General features: G+C 35.0%; 1 protein-coding gene across 1 annotated transcript; it reads right to left on the bottom strand.

The window, feature by feature from the left end:
- Positions 1-15,318: 15,318 nt before the first annotated feature.
- LOC114259027 (uncharacterized) lies at positions 15,319-16,810 on the bottom strand. The gene is made up of 3 exons (XM_082918862.1): positions 16,522-16,810; positions 16,053-16,181; positions 15,319-15,782 (listed from the first exon to the last, which is right to left on the bottom strand). Exons 1-3 carry the CDS (start codon positions 16,808-16,810, stop codon positions 15,319-15,321), a joined length of 882 nt encoding a protein of 293 aa, XP_082774988.1.
- Positions 16,811-22,439: the final 5,629 nt, after the last annotated feature.

Below are 22,439 nucleotides of genomic sequence, written 5' to 3'. Positions count from 1 at the left end.
TTTCATGCTTTTGAAGCGCATTGTTTTCCCAGTTCGGTGGTGCATGGCGCCTGTGCCAAACTTTAGTTCTTAGGCTCGGTACTCTAGGTGGAAGTGAATTCTGCGACAAAATCTGCCAAGACCTGGGCCTTGATTGCTGTCCTGGGTTGAAATCGAATGTCAAACTCACCAAGTTCTATTGCCCATTTTGCTGTTCGACCAGAGAAATCAGCTCGGCTGAAGACAGATCTGAGGGGGAATTCAATGAGAACATTGATAGTATGCCCTTGGAAGTAATGTTGCAACTTTCTTGAGGCGATAAGCAATGCGTAAGCTAACTTTTCCAAGGGTAGATATCGTGTCTCGGTATCTAGTAGAGTCTTGCTTACATAGTATACTAGCCTCTGTTCCTTGTTAACTTCTCGAATCAATACCGCGCTTACGGCGTGATCTGAGACTGCCAGATATAAGTACAGCTCCTCTCCTGGTTCTGGAGTGGACAGAAGAGGTGGTGTACTGAGGTATCTTTTGAGACTTTGCAATGCTTCGGTACACTCAGGACTCCATTCAAACACTGCCTTTTTTCTCAGTACTGGAAGAAGGGCTTCATCCAATCTGAAGACTTGCTGATGAACCGATTTAGGGCGGCCGCCATTTCGGCTAACTTCTGTAGTTCTTTAGCCTTTATTGGTACTTCAAGCTCTTGTATTGCTTTGATTTGATCCGGATTTGCCTCGATTCCTCTGTGAGTGACCATGTTCCCCAAGAACTTCCCTATTCCTACCCCAAAAGCGCATTTCAAGGCATTAAGGCGAAGCTGATGGTTTTTTAGGATGTCAAAAACTTATCTTAAGTCTGCAAGGTGGTTTATAGCGAGCTTGCTTTTTACTACCATATCATCTATATAAGCTTCCATGGTTTTTCCAAGTTAGTCCTTGAACATTCGAGTGATCATTTGCTGGTAGGTTGCCCCGGCGTTCTTGAGGCTGAACGACATTACTTTGTAGCAATAAGTGCCCCTTGGAGTGATAAACGCTATCTTCTCCTGATTTGGGCCAAACAATGGTATCTGGTGATAACCACTATAAGCGTCCAGAAAGCTCATACGCTCATGCCCTGCTGTTGAATCCACTAGCTGATCGATGCGAGGTAGAGGAAAGCTGTCCTTGGGACAAGCTCTGTTCAAGTAGGTGAAGTCAACACAGACTTTCCATTTTTCGTTCTTCTTTTTAACTACTACTGTGTTGGATAACCATTGTGGGTACTGAACTTCTCTAATCGCTCCTGATGCTAGGAGCTTTTCGACTTCGGCAATTACCACTTTAGTGTGCTCAACTGAGGATCTCCGACTTTTCTGTACGACAGGCCGAGCGGAGGGGTTGATGCTGAGTTTGTGGCAAGAAAATTCTGGGTTTAACCCTGGAGTATCATATGCTAACCATGTGAATACCTCCATATTTTTCCCCAGCAATTCCAGCAGCTAAAGTTTCTCATCAGCGCCTAGCGAGGTACCAATAAGAAAGTACTTTTCTGGATCATCCTCTTTTACTAGTACTTTCTTCAAATCCTCTACTATATTTTTTTCTGGGGCTCCCCTTACATCTTCTAAGACTGGCTATTCGACCACTTCCACTGTCTGTACCCGGTTGTAAAGTTGTTCAGCCTTTATTACTGCCATGAAGCAATGTTTGGATGCAACTTGGTCCCCTGAAATCTGCTCTACTTCGTATTCCGTTGGGAAACGGATAAGTTGGTGGTAGGTTGAAGGGACCGCCTTCATTTGGTGAATCCATGGACGACCGAGTATGGCGTTGTAAGGAGAAGGTGTATTAATAACTAAAAACTCTACCTGGAAGGTTTTCGTTCCTGCCACAACCGGCAACACTATCCTGCTAAGTGGCCATTCTGGCTGTGAATTGAAGCCGACTAATGGAGTTACCGCTAGGGTGAGGTGCTGCTCAGAGAGACCGAGCTTTCTGAACAAGTCATAATATAATATGTCTGCTGCACTGCCTTGATCTATCAGGACTCGTTTTACGTCAAACCGTTTCCAAATTCCCACAGTTATAATGAGTGCATCAAGGGGGACTTGGGTAAACGAAATAGTGCATCAAGGTGTTGTATGCCTTCTAAATCCTTTCTAGTAAACGAAACAGTGCACAAGCGGGACTTGGGTACTGCGCGTACCTTTTTCAATACGGGCTCTACTGACATGACCTGCTGAATTTGCACAGTCTTAGCAATTTCTTCTTTTAGTGCCTCTTCGCGCTCCTGGGTCGTTGTTCCATGGATCACATTTATTACCAACCGAGGTAGGTGCTCGTTGTTCAGTTCTGATGGTGGGTTCCCCGGTTCGGCCACTACTTTATCCTGATCAATGTAGTCTTGAAGGTGTCCAGCTGCTACTAGATCTTCCAGGTGTTGCTTCAGTGCTCTGCAATTCTGAGTCATATTCCCCCTGTCTTGGTGATAAGTGCATCTGAGCTTCTAATTACGCCGAGCCGGATCTCCTAACATTTTCGGCGGCCAAATAAAGAAGGACTCCCTCTTCATCTTTTCCAAGATACAATAGATTGGTTCTTTGAATATGGTCACGACTGCTTCGTGAGATTTGGACTTATCCACCTCATTCACTGTGAGTCCCTGATGTTCCTCTCTGTCCATTCTCTTCTTGTGCCGAGCTATTTGTTCTGCTGATGCTACCTCGATGGTGATCTAGTCATCTTCAAGGCGAGCGTACTGCTCAATCTTGGCACACAAATCTTTCAGTGCTGTGGCCGGGCGCTTGGTAAGTGACTGTCTCAACTTACTTTCCGGGCGCAGACCATGTTTGAAGGACATAACAGCCATCTGCTCACTTCAAACGTTTTTCTCTAAGTCATTGTACTCTTCTCAATACCTCCTAGCATAATTGCGTAGCCCTTCTTCCTGTTCCTTTCGAAGTCCGAACAGCGTATTTGGCTCTTTCGGGATCTTAGTGTTGGAGACGAACCTGACTAAAAACTCTTCAGAGAGCTGCTTCCAGTCGTAAATTGATCCAGTGGGAAGTCTATCGAATGATCGAAGCCCAGATTCTCCCAAGCTGGACGGGAAGACTTTGCACGTCAGTGCTTCGTCTCGGCTCTATAAGGACATCATCTGTCTATAATGGCAGATGTGCGTCAATGGGTCTGACTTCCCATCGTATGACGTGAACTTTGGCGGGGTGAATTTCTTGAGAGGTCTCATGGCCTCGATTTTCGGGGAGAATGGGGAAGAGACAAGCTTATCCAACGCTCGGTGCTCTCTCTGGTGGATGGTACGGTCTAGATGATCCCGACATTGCTCATTCTACCTGTTGCCAATCAGCCAAGTACGAAGGTCTTGAAGAGGGTACTCAGTCTGTTGGCTTACCGTCTTCTACCTCTTAGCCCTTCTCCGACGTAAGCCATGGGTGTGGCTGCTCGCCGCCTCACTTTGTACCTGGATTGGCTGGCTTTGCTGCCCAGATTCGTTTCTGGGGATCTTCTTCACTGGTGGTTCTCTAGACGAGCTTCTCTGTCGCAGGCGAGAGGGCTTTACGTCAGTCATCTTCTCTATCGGATCGCCCAGCACCATTTTAAGTTGCGCTTTCAACTTCCGTATCTCCATCCCCATGGAGTCTATGATTCGATCTCTATAATCATTTTCCAGAAGAAAGTGATGAGAAGAACCTCTAGCAAAGGGTAATTGATGCTCAACAAATTTGGAAGTCCGGTTAGTGTTTCCAGTTTGTTCTTCTAAGACTATTGGAAGTGTCAAGCCTTTGTCTTTTGTCTTCTCCATCTGTGGAGTATGTGACGAATGTGGGATGTCCTCAATCCCCATCGCTGGAATCGAGTGCAGAGCTCAGAGACGAAGCTTCCACGTTCACCGCACCAATTGTGCGTACCGGATACTACACTAGATGAAAGTGGATTGGAGCTCCGCAATCGACTGGACTATCTAGGAATTTAGGTCCTACAACAAGGAACACCGTAAGAGCTGCCCGGCTAAGGTTGGTCGGATAACCCCTCCGGTGTGGGAATGAGTAATCGGAGAAGAAGTGAGGTGCCTTCTAAGTGTAGAGAGTTGAGTTTCAGTAAGTAGGGTTTAACTTAGATCAGTTACCTTTAATGTGAAGTTCATGTAGTTTATATAGAACTTCTTTCTTGTTGCCCAAGATGGTTTTATGAAGCTCTGGTGCTGCCAAGTTTCTTTTTAGCATTGCCTAAGGTGGGGAACCATCTGGTAGTTGTCATGAGGTGCATATACTCATTGTAGTCATGCTGATAACAAATCACATTCCTCTGGTTTAACTGTTTCCGTTATTCTAGGTGTAGGGGACCAGCTGAGGTGGCAACATACACATACATATATTTACAGCTTCCACGTTTCTTTAAGAGGTTTCCTCAGCTCGGCACCTTTGTGCCTCGGCTTGGCCCTTTGTGGGACTAATATAGAGATGGGCTGGCCCATTCAGATATCTTTGTATGGACTCGAGCCACTTCAGTTCTGATGATGGGTTCGGTCCATCAGTTCGGCCCATGGTTTGAGTCATGCAGCTCGGCCCAGCCCAGTATCGCGGCTGGACTGGCCTTTTCACTGCGAGTTGGGCCTAAGTGCTTGAGGACTTGAGTGGACTGTTGGTAATAGAATTGGGCTTAGTTGGCTTGCCCACATGTTCATCTTACCAATTTGGATTTGGGTTTAGAAGATTGGACCAGCCCAAGGCTTGGATCTGACCCATTTGATATTTAGCCCCTTCAGTAACTATTTCATAGGTGGATTGAAAAATTAAAAAAGAAGATAAGTTGAGATGGAAGATATATTTTAGTAGAGAAATTCTATAAAACATACCCCAAAAAAAGTGTCAATCATATATCGCAATTATGATCTTCGTGGTCTTTAGTTATAACACATTATAGTGTTAGATATAATTTAGTTATAACTTCTTGTGGTTGTTATTTTGGTTATGACTATATATCAAGTAATAGTTAGTTATGACTCATTCTGATATTAGTTATGATGTATTGTAATTTTTTTTTTTTATTATTTGAAAAAGTGTTGCTTGATTATAATTTATATAGTGGTTATTTTAGTTATGAATGAAAAGAAACACATAGAGGATAAACTCCACATGGAAGATAAATTTCATATGTCAAATGTAACTAATAATTCAATAAATTCTATATCTTTATTGAAATTAATTATGTTTGTATGTTAATAATGATAGACATCACCATTATATTGAAATTTTCATGGATAATAATATGACTTATTATAGTGCCCATTTGGGAACCAAGTTTAAAAGCTGCGTTTTTGTAGCTTGGGGTAAAAAGCTAAATTGGATTTTTTAGTATGAAGTGATTTGGGAAGTTCAAAAAAGGTATATATGAAATTACAATTATGCCCTTTATATTATTTAGGGTTATACTTAGGTAAAAATGTAAATTTACTAAATTGGGTAGGGGTAATTTGGTCATTCTATTGTGATGTGACATCATAAATAAATATTAACCAAAAAAAAGCCTAAAGTAGCTTTCTATCAATTTCCCAAATCACTTTTCAAAAAAGCCAAAAGGCTTGGTAAAAAGCCAAAAGTCAGCTTTTTATCATCTTCCCAAAACACCCCATAGTCTCTTTATTTTCAATCAAAAAAATCATTATTATTCTCATAATTTTAAAAATGTCATTGACATTTCACTTTAAATAATATTTTTATAATTTTTTTTTATTTAAAATATTCTCTTGTAAAACAAAACAAAAAAAAAAATCCCAGAACCCAGAGGGACACGTGACCCCCCTGGGCCCTACATAGCAATGCCCCTGGTTGCATGATTGTATAATTGTAAAAACACAGTACATAAGATATATGATGGATGAATTAGATAATTTTTTGTATTTATAAAGAGTATTAGTTAAGATGAATGCTTAAAATTATGAATAAATTATAGTGATCACCGTGAGGTTTAGAAAAAGTATAACGTCTTACAAATTTAGCATAATTATGCCTATCTCTCTTAGAGGAAGCTTAGCAACCTAATCCAAGTAGTGTGTAGATTTCTCCATAAATAAAATAACATGTATATATTTTAGTATAAAAGATGTAAAAGTGTTATATTTCAATCTATATAATCAAATAATTACTGATAAAAAAATGATATATTTAAGTGTATCCCGAAAAAGAAGATGTGATTAACAACTTCCATACACAACCTAATCTTCCACGACAATCTAATAATTTTATAAGTTTGCAAAGTACTATACAAAATGTATGATGATGAAGGGTTGGGAAATTATATTATATAAACTTAAAGTATGGAAAATTACTCTTTACTTAAACAAAAGAGAAGACATATGCTTGCGTAGCACAAGTTCATCATCATTGCCTTTAATGCAATTATATGATATGAAGATTAAATTGACCCCCTCTCTCCTCCAGGAAAGCAAATGCGGGGTGTGCTGGCCACTTAGCTTGATTACTAGGTTGTTCTTATCTAACTATTGGGTTATCATTACAATTTACTATCCTATTCTAAGGCCCATATGATGTATTTTTTTTTATTTATTATTAAATTTCACTGATCTCGTCAAAAAAATTTATATAATCGCATTGACTTTATTTTTAACAAAATTAAAGAGATTAAAATTAATGTAGATAGTGTAAAAATATGAATACAAATAAGATATATATATTAGTGTAAAACATATAATAAACTTAATTTGTTATGCAAAGAAATTTATGTATTATATGAATTAAATATAATTATAAAAAAATTATGAGATTTCAAACCTCAGCGGACGTTAGTGTAATTTACTCTCTCATTTTTTTTCCCAGGTACCATACAAAGGTGTGAGTTATCACAAGTCTAGGTTTTTTCATATATACATAATTAAATTAAATTATTTAAAAGTTATACACAAGTACATATTAGTAAGATGGGCCCAATTTAAGTTAAAACAACAACGTTCTTCTGTGTGAATATTGGCAAGCTTTAGCCAGCCAACAAATTACTTAAAAAAAATAATAATAAAATAAAATAAAATAAAATAAGAGCGGCCCAAGAGAAACGTTGTGACTCTTCCCAACCCAAACTTATATAATACTATGGCCCAAACTTGAGTACATTTCTCAAATCATAACTTTTATGGGGACTTACCAGCCGGTCCCATGGAAATAGGTTAATACCAGTCAAGTCATGTCCTATTTTCATTTCCAATTTTACCCTTCAATATCACACCACACGCATGAAGCAAAGAAGCCATCACGAGCTCTTTCATGCAAGCGTGACACACACTGCCTTTTCAAGGGTTCTGTTGCAGACGAACCTGTGAAGATTTGGAAACCATTCTGAGGTGATTTTCGATTTGGAAATCGAAACAAACGAAGAGATTTTCGACGAATCTCCCATCGTTTCCAAAGAAATCGGTAATTGTTTTCATACTGATTCTAAACAGATCCCCAACAAATCTTCCACCGTTTCGATCTATATTCCGATTCAAACATCTACTCTCCCTGTTTAGTTCATCTTCAACAAACATGCTAATCAAACGTGAGTCGTACTCATCTTCCCTTATTCTTTCATAACTATAATTAAGTGATAAAATTCGAATTGAAGCTATTTTCATTGTGTATCATACAATATTAATTTATTAGTGATATTCAACTTCATAATAATCATATCTTCATATTCATTTGCTATACAATGATGGATTTGTTTACTTTTGCGAATTCAGTGACAAAATTTGCTATACAATGATAGATTTGCTTACTTTGTCTAATTCAGTGATAAAATTTGCAATAAGAATGATAGATTTGCTTAATTTTCCTAATTGAGTGATAACATTTGCTATACAATGACGAATTTCCTTACTTTGCCTAATTCAATGATAAAAATTGTTATAACAATGATGGATTTGCTTAGTCTGCCTAATTGAGTGATAAAATTTGTTATAATGATGGATTTACTTCCCTTATTCTTTCATAACTATAATTACGTGATAAAATTTGACTTGAAGCTATTTTCAATGTGTACATACAATATTAATTTATCAGTGATATTCAACTTCATAATAATCATATCTTCATGTTCATTTGCTATATAATGATGGATTTGCTTACTTTTGCTAATTTAGTGATAAAATTTGCTATACAATGACAAATTTGCTTACTTTGCCTAATTTAGTAATAAAATTTGCTATAACATTGACAAAAGGAGCTGACCATGCAACCTATGTCTATTTAAATGACATTGACAAAATATTGAAGGGTGAAGATTTGGCAGGCATTGTAAATTGAATTTGTAACTCATGAAAATAACATTTTAGTTTTTGATTTATATTAATTCCTTATTTTGTTTTTTATTTTCAACACAGGTAATAGACGCATATGCAGAACACTTGCTTGCACAAAATAAAGGAACAATATCATGTATATTCATTTCAAGTTGCCATGTAAGTAATACATAGTATTTGTCATTTTTTTTTCCAGATATTTATGCATTGTTTATTGAATTTTTTTTTTTTGATCTTCACGGCATCTCATCTATCCTAAGAAATTATTCAAGAAATAAGTTTTATTAGTGTAAAACCTCTGTTTACTAAATTGAGTAATGAATTTTTCAATGCAGTGATAAATTTTGATATGGAGTGATAAAATTTTGATCACAATGACAAATTTACTTAATTTTGTGGTAGCAAATTATTTAAGCCTTTTTGTGTATGTTGTGTGATTGAGTTCATTGTTGTGATTTTATAATACTTTGTTTGCTTAATTAAGTTAAAAACAAAGTATTATAATTGATATTATAATACAAATACTTCAATTTATCACTATAAATTGCATACTTGCCACCTATTTAATTTGAAAAAGTTTAAATTAACATTATTTTTTTATTTATATTAGTTAGCACTTGTTGACAACAAAAGATAAGGAAACAACAAAGTGAATGCTGAACAAGTTGATGCCTGAAACCATGAAAGGAAGATACCTTCTCTTCCCAATCCACCAAAATTTTCATTGAACAATACATGTCCTTGACATTGAAGAAGGTTCATGAAAATTCTACAATTCCATGAGACCAAGGGGTGCAATGCGTAAAGATTCATACTTCAATGCTGCAAATGAAGTGGTAAAAATGTTTTCACTATCAAACTTACCATTAATCCAATACATCAATCCTGATGCTTGCTCAATTATACATTAAAAATTTATACAATGATATATTTTATCATTCTTTAAATCCATGGCTTCTCATTAATTGTTTCAACTGACTTTCTAATAGAACAATTATACAAATCTATATGTTGTAGAGAAAGATTATTAACAAGTACATAAAGGAAGAGAAGCCAACTCTCATCGCCCCTGATTAATTTCAATAGGGGACAGAGAGAGTCATCAACAACCCACAATAAAAAGACACTTTGTAAGTTAATCAATAACAAAACACTTTTATAAAAATAAAAAACGCAACGAAATCAAATTATAATATTTTGTTTTCAAAATGTTTTTGCAAGCTTGATTGTGGAATCATTGTTTGCTATATCATGAGGCAATATGTTTCCAGCAACAACATAATGTCTACTTTTTCCAAAGAAGAATGCAATCAATTGAGAGCCGATATATTAACTACCTTATTGACTGACCAACAAACTGCTTAACAATAAATAGTTGATAAAAACACTGATGACTTGCCTCCGCAATAATCAACAGATCTGGAAGAAAAGAAAACATTTTGCTTGTTTGTTTGTTACAGTGTAACAAAAAGGAAACATTGATTCATTTAGTTGTTAGAATGTGAATATTACATACATTTGGCTTGTTTGGTTGTTACAGTATTATCTATATTTTGATAATTTTGGTTCATACTTTACTTCAATGAATATTACAATGCTTGGTTATTACAATGTTAAAATTACAGACAATACACTAAATGAAAATTTAATCTTTTTTAGCTATATTTTAACCATATCTAGCTTTGATATCAGCCTTACTTTATGCTTAATAACAGGTGTAGACACTCCATTTTTGACCGCCCTTAAGACTTGGGCGCTACTGATGGTTTAGTTGGTAGTGAAAGTTGTGCAGTGCAAGGGTTCGATTTCTTCAGCAAGAAGAGAGTTAAATCCCAACTTCATACCCCATTTTGGACCAAAACGATTTTGATCAAAATATTTTAGACCTTGAAACCCTCTCTTTCAAAATAGTTTTTGAAAAAGTTCCTATGACGTTTCGACGCTCGCATTTTGTTAAATGTTGCGTTTTTCGGTAAACCGAGCAAAGGATAAAGTGGAAATGAATGAAAGAGAGATAAACTCTTTTGAAGAATCTTTCAAAAGACCTTGTTTAGGGGTTTGGAGGTGAAGAAAAGAGGAGGGGAGGGAAGAAAACAAGTTGGAGAAGAAGTTCGGCATGAATCTCGGTAGGATCGAAACTTAGCAGTTTTCACTCAAAGTGGCATAACTTTTTTCACAATTGAAATTTTGAAGTAAGGTTTCCACCATTGGAAAGAAGACTTCCAGGGCTACAATTTAGGCTCAAGAATGACTTGAAAAGGAGTCCAGATGAAGGAGTTATGTCTGGTTGAAGTCGGGCCCAAAAAATAGATTTTTCTGTCCAACTAGAGGTGGAAGATGCTGGCCATAAATGAGATTTTTTGGCCATGTGCTGGCCATGAATGGCCAATGCCGCCCCCCTTCCATCCAAGAGTGTCCCATGCCGACCAACAATGAGCATGTGCCAGCCATTGATGCCAGAAAGCAGTTTTTGGCAGATATTTTTGCTCCAGCTGTTCTAGCTGTCTCTCTTGAGATATTTTCAACCCAAGGCTCTCTTTTTGCTATATATGGGGGCCATATCTATTGTTTTGAAAGGTTGGAACAATTTGGCAAAGGTTTGGGAGCCTTTCTCTCTACACCTCTCTCTTTACATTTCTCTTTCTCTTGAGCATTTGTGCTTGAAGGCTTGCATACAACCATCTTTAACCTATCAACCGTAAAGAAGAGTGGTTCATCTTTGGGCTGCTAAAGGTTGGTTTTGGCTCAAGAAAAGTGGTTGTTCTTGTGCTATGCTTCAAGGGTGAGCATCTCCCTCTTTTAAGCTTATTTTTGTACACAATCTGGGCCACCTTTGCATGTTGATTTTGGCCTGGTTGTCAACTACAAAAACTTCTATTTTTAAGTGTTTAAAATGATGGTTTAAGGCCTCGTTGAAGTTAAGGGTGGTCCACCCTCCTTTGTTGCTTATTTGTTAAGTGTTGAGCCATCTTTTAAAGCATTTCAAACAACCTTTTTTGGGCCCTTTAACCACTGAATTCCAGAGGAATTTCAGTGGTAGAAAACTTGTTTTGAGGTCCCAAATGGGAGGGGGTGGCCTCCCCTCCTTGTCTCTCCATGCTATGCCTAGTTAGCCTTGCAAAGTAACATGTTTTTTTGTGACTTGTCTTAGCTTAGTTTGAGCATGTTTTTGGCTATATTTTAACATGTTTAAACTCTGTTTTTGGCTGGTTTAGCCACTCATTGCTTGCATCTTGCACTTGTAATGTAAACTTGCTCACTAGCCTAGTGTACTTGATGGTTTAGCCTATGAATCTAGCATGTGTATGCTCCATTCCAGCATGTTTTTTGCTCTAATTTAGCATGCTTTAGGACTGTTTTGAGCGGTCTTGGCCTTTTGAGCCTTGTATTGTATAGTTATAGTGCAAATGCCTTCACTAGTCCATTGCTTCGAGGCCTCTAGCATGCTTAGCTTGTGATGTTTGCATGCCATAGCATCATTTAGCATGTAATTTTAGAGCATATACCTCTGTCACACTCTCACATATATCACTCTTTCATTACTTTTGAGAGTTGTGTTTTGCTGCCTTATTTGTGAGCCAATAAGTGAGCATACTTTTCTTGCCTTTTGTGCTTCAATTCCAGCATGTTTAGGCCACTGTTTTGGCATGATGTAGCTCTGTTTTGAGCTGGTTTGGTCATTTGAGCATTATATTGCATGCCTCTAGTGTTGTGTCCTTCACTAGCCTTAATGCTTTTGGCTCTTAACATGTTGTGCATGAGTTGTTTGCATGTTATAATCTTATTTTCTCATGCCAAGATAAGCATGTTGCATTTGCATTACATTGTGTTCAATCGGACGTCATATTGAACACAAGGTGAATTGGTCCATTTCATACTCAAAGTGATGAAAATGGGCCAATTCCCTTTGTCTCTGTTGCCTTTGATCATCCATGATGAGGTAGTGGATTTAGAGTCTTGTTTGCATTGTATTCGTTGAATTTGTGCAAGTTGGACCGTTGGCCATCATGCATTGAAATGCTTGATTAATGGTTTTCGATCCAATAGTGCCTCTCCCTTGATGTTTTGAAATGATATGGAGTGGCACAGTACACACATGCCCTAGGGAGACCCTTCATTTTCCTCTATTTTATGCTTTGTTGCAGCTTGGTGTCACAGCACACCAGTGGCCGGCAGTGCCACATTGTTAGCCGACAGAGGCCCATCCTTGGCTGGCAGGTGGCCGGCAACAGCTCCTCATGGTCGGCAGGCCACTGGTGCACTCCCCAGCCTTGATTTGGTAAGGTTCAGCAGAAAATTCTTGAAGACACCCTGCAAATAGAGCCTCCAAAGAGCAAACCGGAGAACTTTTCGGGGTGAGAAACCGAATGCGTGCATGCATCTTCAACATCTTTAACAAAGCTGGAGTAGTTTAATTTAGTGTTTTACTTATTAGTTAGCATTGAATTTGCAATTAATTAACTAATTTGTTAATTAGTTAAGTGATATAATAATTAGTAAGTAGATTGCTTATTATTCAATTTGATTGTGTAATAATTAGTCTAATTAGATTATTAGATTAGTTGTTAGCTTAGCTTGGATTAGCTTAGCTTATTCGGACCCTTCGTTGAGAGGGCAAATGTTGTAATAAGTGTGCGTGTGTGTGTGAATATCTTCCAATCCCACGTCTTTCTCCCTTTTATTTATCCGTTTTCAGTGGTTAGATTAGGGACATGTTTCGATTAGCATACCTTATGCTTACATGCATGCATCATTCATTTGCCTTGCATGCACCAGGCTCGGCGCATCATTCAAACTGCATTGTATTTCAATACCTATTTGAATACGTGTATCAAATGTCGCATTCATATGTCATGATTAGGTAGCCGAGCCTACTTAGTTGCATTTTGCATGTGTTGCATTAGGCATCTTAACATAGCTAAGATCATGCATTGATTTCTAACTAGTTTTTTGTTTTGGCTTAGAGTACACTGTAAGTGTTTACGCTTTAGCATACTGCATGAGTGTGAGTGATTTCCATGTTTAGCATGCTTGCCATGAGACTATGTGCTTAAATGATTAACTGCATGAACGCCTATTGATGAAGGGCTTATTGCTTGAATTGGAACAATTCATCAAAATGTGCGTTTTAAGCCCACTTTGTGGAGTGGCAAAATCACGTTGTTTTAAAGCCCACTTGAGGGTGGCAAATCCGCGCTTTAGCCTACTTGCGAGTAGCACTTTCAAACCATTTCACAAATAAATATGAGATGTTTTGTTCCAAATCGAGTGATTTAGTCTATACTTGTATGCTGTGCACATCACATAGTAAGTTAGCTAATAAATCAGAATAAGAACACATGTGTTTTCAAAAACAACATATCATGTTAGTAGAGGCTGATCTTTGATCGGGCGAGCAGGGGTACTCATTTCAGGACCTTCCCCTCTCGTACCCAAGTTCCCGAGCCGAGGCAACTTTAGTAATAATGGACACGTGGCCTTAGACACGAGTCAGGGTTTCCTAAATTTTTCAAAATAAAATATTTAGGTGGCGACTCTAAAATTTGGCAAAGCAGTCCATGTTTGGCGCTTTTTGATTAAAATCGATTTTTCAAAACGATTTGCCGAATTTGGACTCTTTGGTGATTTATCGGTCTTACATTACACTTTGTGAGATTAGATTCAGAACCATGATAGGAGTCCGGACTGTAGTAGCATGAACCCAAATCCGTGCCCTCTCCAAAAGGGGGGCGCGCGGAGGAAGTTCGGGCGGTCTACAATAGGTTTGGATCCCTTCATTTACTAACATGACATTTTTTTTTACACTGATAAATTTATCGCTGTTCAAACTAACAAAAATCAGCAACTCTCTCTCTCTTTCTCTCTCTCTCACACACATACACACACACACATTCTTTTTTCCTAATTCAAGTAAACAAAACAATATAAAAAAGAATAAACAATTTACTAAAATTGAAAATTAAAACACAAACGCTATTACATTGTCCAAATTGAAAATTAAAACACTGTTGCAGTTTGTAGATATTTCCAAGTTTGGAAATGAATATAAGAATATGCCATTCTGAGTATATGGAGTGGAGATAAAATTCTAACAATAAACCCAAAAAAACAAACCGTACATGCATTTTAACATTTAACTCCATGAACTAGTTATTTATGAAGAAATATGATCTTATTCAAGACCTGATGATAAATTGTTGCATTTAAAGCATTTCCTAGACTGAAATTTTGAACAATTTAATCTGAAAATGAATTTCAAACTCGAAATATTTTGCTTCAAAGATCCCATTGATAGTTAATTGCATAGTGACAGTAATGTAGCACAGACTGGGAAACTTAGTCCCAAACTACCTACAATTGATTTTTCTTAAGTTTAAGCTATTGATAAATTTATCATTGTAAAAAAGAACATTTGGTTGGATATGACAGTGATAAATTTATCAACCACTGACATAAATGTAATAAACAATCAACTCTTTCCATACAGTCAGTTATAAATTTATCATTCTTGAAAATAACAAAATTCAGCAACGCTATTAATGCTTGATTGTTTCCTTCAGACAATGGTAAATTTATCACTCTTAAAAATACATAATCCACCAACTCATTCAAACCAACCAGGGATAAATTCATCACTGTATAAAACACCAAAAATAACAACTACATTTAACCAAAATCAAAGAATATAAATTTGTGAAACTTAATCTTGTAAAAATGTCAACAAAAAATATAATTTTCATTCAAAAAATTCCTCAATCATCCAATGCAACTACCGGAATGATGTATCTTTCAAAAAATACTCAAACATTCAATGAAAGTAACAGCTCTCAACTCTAAACAAAAGTAATTCAATTAAAATCAACACAACTAAAACAAAGCTTCTTTACATGTTTTCCGATTATAAGTTCTCATCTTTCCACACCTACTGCACCTAATTCTCTTGATCTCGCCTTTTGAAGGTATTCTCTCTGTTTTTGGATGTCCAGCTGGTCTCTTACAAAGAGGAGGTAAAACACCGTCATCATCAAGAACTACATTTGGCTTTCACATACTAGAAACTAGATAGATAGAATGCGAATAAAAATCACAATAACTACGAACATGGTAGTAATCATCAAGAAAACAATTCAGATCCTTCTCACTCCTTTTTATAGCACAAAAATCATGTTTGCAAGGAAAAGAATCAATTTCTAACAATCGACAAGAACAAGACCGTTTCCCAATATCAACCATAATTGAATGATCCAATTGAATTTCATGAATATCATCGCTATATTTCTTACCTATCCATGCCTTTGTATCATTAAAAGCTTCTTCCAACTTTTTTTCTGCAAAAGGACAAACAATACGATTCCACTTATTTCCAAGTTCTCTCCTTTTTGAAAATTGCTCCATTAGTTTCACCCATATAGCATCAACAAGATTAGTTGAAAACAAATGGTGCTTATCCCTAATCCATGAATTAAAAGATTCCGCAGCATTTGTGCACATTTCACCATACCTCTTGCCTTGAAAATAAGCGTTACACCAACATTCATTAGGCAAATCCTCCAGAAACTTCTAAACACTACGACCACAACAACCCTTAAATTCTTCAAATAGCTCATTAAACAACTCAATAGTATGAGCATATGCACATTTACTAAAAAGAGTGAGTAAATACTCTTTAGATTCGCGACTCTTCACTAACAAATAAGTCTTCAAGTTTGTCTTCAAATGCATTAGACAAAAAGAATGAGAAGAAAATGAAAAGACCTCAGCTAAAGCTTTCAGCAAACCTCCATGCCGATCAGTAACAAACGCAATATCCTTTCCCGGAGTCAAAATAACAAATAACTTTGATAAGAACGAATGCCAATTGTCATAACGTTCACTATCAACAATGGCAAAATATAACGGATATAAACCTACAAACAAAATATATACACATTATTCGTAACAAATAAAAAAGATTACAAAACAAAAGCAAAACACAAAGTATATAACATATATCACCAACCATAAATAACTTTATCATTGTATTACTACAACAATTCAATAGCAACATACAACATATAGAATCAATGCATAATAAATTTATCATTGTATAAATATAAAAATTTAACAAAAGTATATAGCATACAAAAGTATACAACATAAATTTATCACTAATTGATTGACAATACTCAATAATCAACACTCTCCAGTAACAAAAATGATAAAATTATCACTGTTTTAATAATAATAACAAATAGACACAGAATATACCTTGGTTACCGTCTTTTGCTGTAGCAGCCAATAAACAACCTTTGTGTCTTCCTTTCAACAAAGTTTTATCAAGCATCAACACAGGCCGGCAATACTTGAAACCATGAATACATGCCTCAAAAGCGAAAAACAAGCATTTGAAATGTCTTCCTTTACTATCAATATCAAATTCCATATCAAAAACACTCCTCGGATTACAATCATTAGCGGCATCAACATACCAACGAAGATCGTCAAATGAAGATGAATAGTCACCAAAAACAATATCTCTTGTTTTTTCAACACCCATCTAAGCTCGCCGATAAGAAACTTATGTTCCATAATAGTCCTTGAAATCACAAACCACCTCACTAACCGATGTCAAAGCCTTATTACGAACCTCACTTGAAATTAGCCCACCAATCATACTCGCAGTCATCCTAATATGTTTAATTGTACGAAAAGAAGATCCACACGTATGAATATCATCAAATTGTTTAATAACAAAAGTTTTGCTAGAAGTTTCCACTCTAGCATGCAAGCTCCATAAACATCCCAAATCAGCCATTCTTTTACAATGAATAGTGACACAATTCTTGTCATTCTTAACAAAATCAAAACCAAAACCGGAATGGATAGAATACTTTGATAATGCATTTCGAAATTCAACAACTCATTGAGCAAACCTTTGACCCACTCATTTTATACAATTAATCCACCTATCGGAGAGCAAATGTTTTCGTTGATTTGAATAAAATGAAGGCAAAAAATCAATTTCACAAACAACACTACTACTACTACTACCAGCTTCACCATCACAAATTATATAACCTTCATCCAAAGAACAACACTTAACAAAAACATCAATACGATGAATATCACAAGAAAGTGCGAGTCCAATCATAACCTCAAAATCCTCTTCACTTTGTAGACCATAACAAGAATGTCCAGGCATTGAATACGATATATTCAAAGAACTACTAACTAACTCACTCCACTTTGCACACAATTTATATACTAAATGCTTGAAATCAAATCCATCATTATACTTGATAACCAATGCCACACCTCTAAACTTGAACATAAGAAACAAAGAATTTTTCATCACTATAAATCCTGCAACAAACAAAAATTATTTCAGCAAACAACTCAAACAACCTAAAACAAAATCTAATACAGTGATAAAATTATCAACCAATTCAAACACATCCAAAAACCAACAGTGATAAATTTAACAATTAACACCACCTAAGACCAAGAGCATGAACAGTGAATAAGACTTACACTTATTGGGCATGGTAACTCGATTTGAATCTTACCATTATATTATGCAACTTTTTCATCTCCTATTCCTATACTCACTGATAAATTTATCAGTGTTGAAAAAATTAATCCAACAACATCCCCAAACTACTCAGTGATAAAATTATCACTGTAGAAAATTACAAACCAACACCTGTGTTCAACCAAAACAATTTTGTAACCAAAAAAAAAAAAAATCTAATATTCTTTACATATACATATCTCAAAACTTTTAATATCATGATCAAAATATAAATTCAATTGCAGAAACAACAGAATAACAACAATATCACAAACAAAATCAAAATCACATACTCAAACTCAAACTAAAAAACACCTAAACATCGAAATTAAAATCAAAATCAAATATACTGGTCAAGCTCCCTCCACAAAATCGCAAATTACAAAATCTAACTATACACCAAACGCGAACAAAACACGAAAATTCACAGATTTATAAAAAGCAAATTACAAATCGCAAAATCCAAATATACACCAAGCGTGAAATCACAAATCACGAAGCTCCACAATAATGCATTAACAAATCGCAAAGTTCCACAGAAATCCAAATCACAAACCCAAACCCAAACCCAAACCCAAACTCACATCACAGTATTTTGATAGCAAAAATCAAATAGAAGCGCGCCAAAATAAGGGAAAACAAAACAGGGATAAAGCATGTACAAAAAAAAAACTCTAGAACCTATTGATGCACAACATCAATATTCAGAACTAAAAAAGAAATAATTATAAAAAGTAGGACTGGCCAGTAAAAATCCCTATCTTTCACCGCCCAAACTTTCTACGACACTGCAAAAGAAAAAAAGAAAAAAAGAAAAAAGGCGCATTTTCCACAATTTTTTATATCTTAGTAAAAGTATAAAATAAAAAATATACTTTTTAGAAATGTAGGTAAAAACAGGGTCGCCAAGATTTATGGCTATTGTAAACCTTGAGGTGGTTTAGAAAGTTAAGTTTTGTTTGGCATAACTTATTTTAGTTCATCTTTTTATTTTATTTGGATTATATTAATTAATATTTTTTCTTTATTTTTTTACATATCTTTTTATAAAAAAGTCAAAAAGTGTACTTATTTAGGACAAATTTGATTTTTTGATTTTTTTTATTATTTTTTTGACTATTTTATGTGGAAAGTCATATAATATAAAATGAATTAAAAGTTGACTTTTAATTTTTTTTTAAACTTTAATTTGGTTTTTTGATTTTTTTTATTATTGTTTTGACTATTTTATGTGGGAAGTCATACGATATAAAATGAATTAAAAGTTGACCTTTTTTTTTTATTTTTTTTATTTTTAACTTGTTCTCAAATTGCCCCTGTACAATAATGCTTTCCAGATATTTGAAAATATTTTAATCAGTTTATTTCATCTGAATTTCGTTGGGTGAAGACCATTGTTTTGAAAACCGGACCGGTGAGCGAACCGGAAAAGGGACCGGGTGGATGGGTCACTGGTTCAACCGTCGGGTCGAAGCGGTCGAACCGTGACGTCATAATTAATATTATATAATTATAAATATAATTATAAATTATAAATAAATAAAAATATATATAATTACTGAAATAATAAAAAAAAAGTGTTGCATAATATTTACTAATAATATTTAATAAAGTCATAATTGTTAAAAAAAAGTCACTAGTTTTAAAGAAATTAAAAAAATTTAACATTCCCTCCAAACAAATTGATTGAATGCTAGATTTAATTTTGGAGGGAAATAAAATTTTTAACTTTCCCTCCAATCAAATATGATTCAAACAATTTGATTGAATCCCACATTCAATTTTTAGGTTCTGTTTGAACAATTGTTTTCCTATAAATAGGAATAGACTTTCATTATTTCTTCAAGCTTCCAATGAGACTCCTCCTCATGAGAGGAGACTCTTGAAGTAAGAATTTTTAGTCAAAATTTTGATATAATATATATATATATATATATATATAAGAAAGAAAGAAAGGAAAAAAAAAAACATCAACCGGGTTGGTCCACCGAACCGGAACCGGTTCACCGGTTTTCCCGGTTGGACCACCGGTTATTCCGGTTTTCACTAATAACACCGGTTTTCGGCCAACCCCGGGTCTGGAGGGTTTTCCGGACCGGAGAGGGGATCGGTTCCCGGTTCGATCGGCCGGGCCGGTCCGGGTCTGAAAACCATGGTGAAGACTATTGTACTACCACCTTTATTGAAAAAAATTTAACAGTTAACCTGCCTTGAAAATTTTGGGACTTATATATGTTTGGGAAGATGCAATTTTAGCCATAAAAGATAAAATAACCTATTTTAGTAATAATAAATAAAATATCACATCTAACTCATAATTATTACATTCTTTTCTCACAAAAAAAAGTTTAAAAAGTCAAAAAGTTTTTCCCAAATCAAGCTTTTTAGCCCAGGCTAAAATAACTAAAAAAGTCAAAAAGCCAACCCACTTCCCAAACGACGCCTTAATATAATATTTTGATTTTTTAATAATTTTTTTTATATTTTGTTAACTGAAAAATTGACTGCCAAACCGGCATAAATTGATAGAAAAAAATGAAAAAAAATTCTAACAATAAGTGAGATGCTATTTACCTTATTTGGTTTTAATTTTTTCAAAATTAGTTTTTTATTTTCCGCATTTTTTTATTTTTAGTGAATTTTTATTTTTTTAAATTTTTTTTAGATACACTTAATATAAATATAATTAAAAATTATAATATTTGTGTTTTTTTAAAAAATTTACTAATTATTAAAACAAAAAAGAGTGAGACCCCATTTGCAAGGGACCCCCACGACCCTCTTTACCTTTTGATTGGTTGAAATTATTTATTTATTTATTTATTTTTCTTCTCTCCCACTCACCAACCCCCACGTGTGTGTGGGGGTGGTGGGGGTGAGAATATAAGGGGGTCCTAATCATAGCTCTTATTAAAAATATAATTTCGTATTCTTGTATATTTATTGATTTTTTAAATATATATATTTTTTTGTAAATATTTTATACACTTATATTAAATATATCTAAAAAATAATTTTTTTTAAAAAAAATTCACTATAAACGTGAAAAAAAAAAATTCAATTCAAAAAAATGGACCGAAACAAGGTAATTGGTGTTGAATTGAGTTTTAGCTGACAGGCCACTTGTAATTGGATGTTATTCTTGATGGATGGGTTATATTTAGATTAAAATAACTTATTAAAAGATAAAGAAATTTAATTAAAAGATAAAATAATTTAAAATAATTAATAAAATAAAATATTATATTTAATTCATAATTATTTTATTTATTTATTTTCATAATTATGAAATTAATTATAAGAAAAAGATGTCAACAAATTTATTAAGCACAATTGTTTAGTCAAGGTTGAAATAGCAAAATAATAATAATAATAAATAAAAGAACAAGGCCAAACCTGCCTTCCCGCGACGCCCGACGCGTGAGGATCCTCTAGAGTGTCTTCTATAAAGTGATCTCCTAGAGTGAACAATCGAAGGGCTGAGATTCTTCCTCGCCAAAACGACGTCGTTTTGGATTGAAATTTGAAAAAAAAAAAAAAAAAAAAAAAACCTCAGATTTGTCTCTGTGTTCTTCTTTTTCTTTCCCCAAAACCCAATTGAATCAAATGAAACCCAGTTGAACGTCACTGAGATGGCTCCACAGCTGCCGCGGAGATCTGGAAGAGTTTCTATCGTTGCCTTCGTCTTCGATCTTCTTTTGCATCTCTGATTCCCTCAGTTTTAAAGCTGCTTTTGTGTCTTTGATTCTCTTTAAAAAAAAAACCCTTATTTTTGTTTTCTTCACTTTTTACCAACTGGTTCTGGGTTTCATGTTTTGTCGGTGTATATGCTCAAACTAAATGTAGTTGTGTGTGTTAAATTGAAGATCACTTTAATGATCTAAGTACTGGGTAAGTAAAGTTTTCAAATTTTTAGATTTTGATTTTTCTTGCTATTTTAATTTATATTTACTTCAATTCATTGTTGGGAAAATAAATAAGTTATATAGCCTCTGACCTGGGTTTTTTTTGGTTATATATTTATATGTATATATATATTCCAGATTTTTTTTGTTTTGTGGGGAAGAGGGGTTTGCAGATCTGCTTATTTTAGCTGATTTTTGCTCATCTGGATTCACAGTCGGAGTGCTTACATTGACATCTCTCAGTAGAGAACTTGTGTTCTTGAATTTATGTGCATACAACTTGTTTGTTTATTTGTCATATGAGTTTTCCTAGTTTTTTTTTTTTTTTGGGTAATTATTTATTGATCTTTTTTACCTTAAATGGGTCCTCTTATTACTTAGGCTTGAACAAGAATCTGGGTTTTTCTTTAACAAGAATCTGGCTTGAACAAGAACTTATGTGCATACACGTGTAATTGTGTTCTTTCTCTCATGCTGTCACTTCCCAAGAAACCTTGAGGACTCCATCAATGGCTTCTTCTTCCTCATCCTCTCTCACGATTTGCAAATCTGCAAATTCTGAATTTTTTTTTTTTTTTTGGGTACCAAAACGACATCGTTTTGTCTAGACATCATCTCAGCCATTGATTTCGTTAATGGGACACGTGTCGCTCCATGATGGATCACTCTAGAGGATCACTTCACAGGATCACTCTAGAGGATCCGGACGC

This window comes from Camellia sinensis, chromosome 3 (assembly GCF_055761805.1).
Source record: "Camellia sinensis isolate YWXY chromosome 3, ASM5576180v1, whole genome shotgun sequence".
In the NCBI taxonomy this organism is placed as follows: Eukaryota; Viridiplantae; Streptophyta; class Magnoliopsida; order Ericales; family Theaceae; genus Camellia; species Camellia sinensis.
The sequence above is the reverse complement of the archived record's forward strand: the minus strand, read 5'-3'. Positions and strand labels throughout refer to the sequence as shown.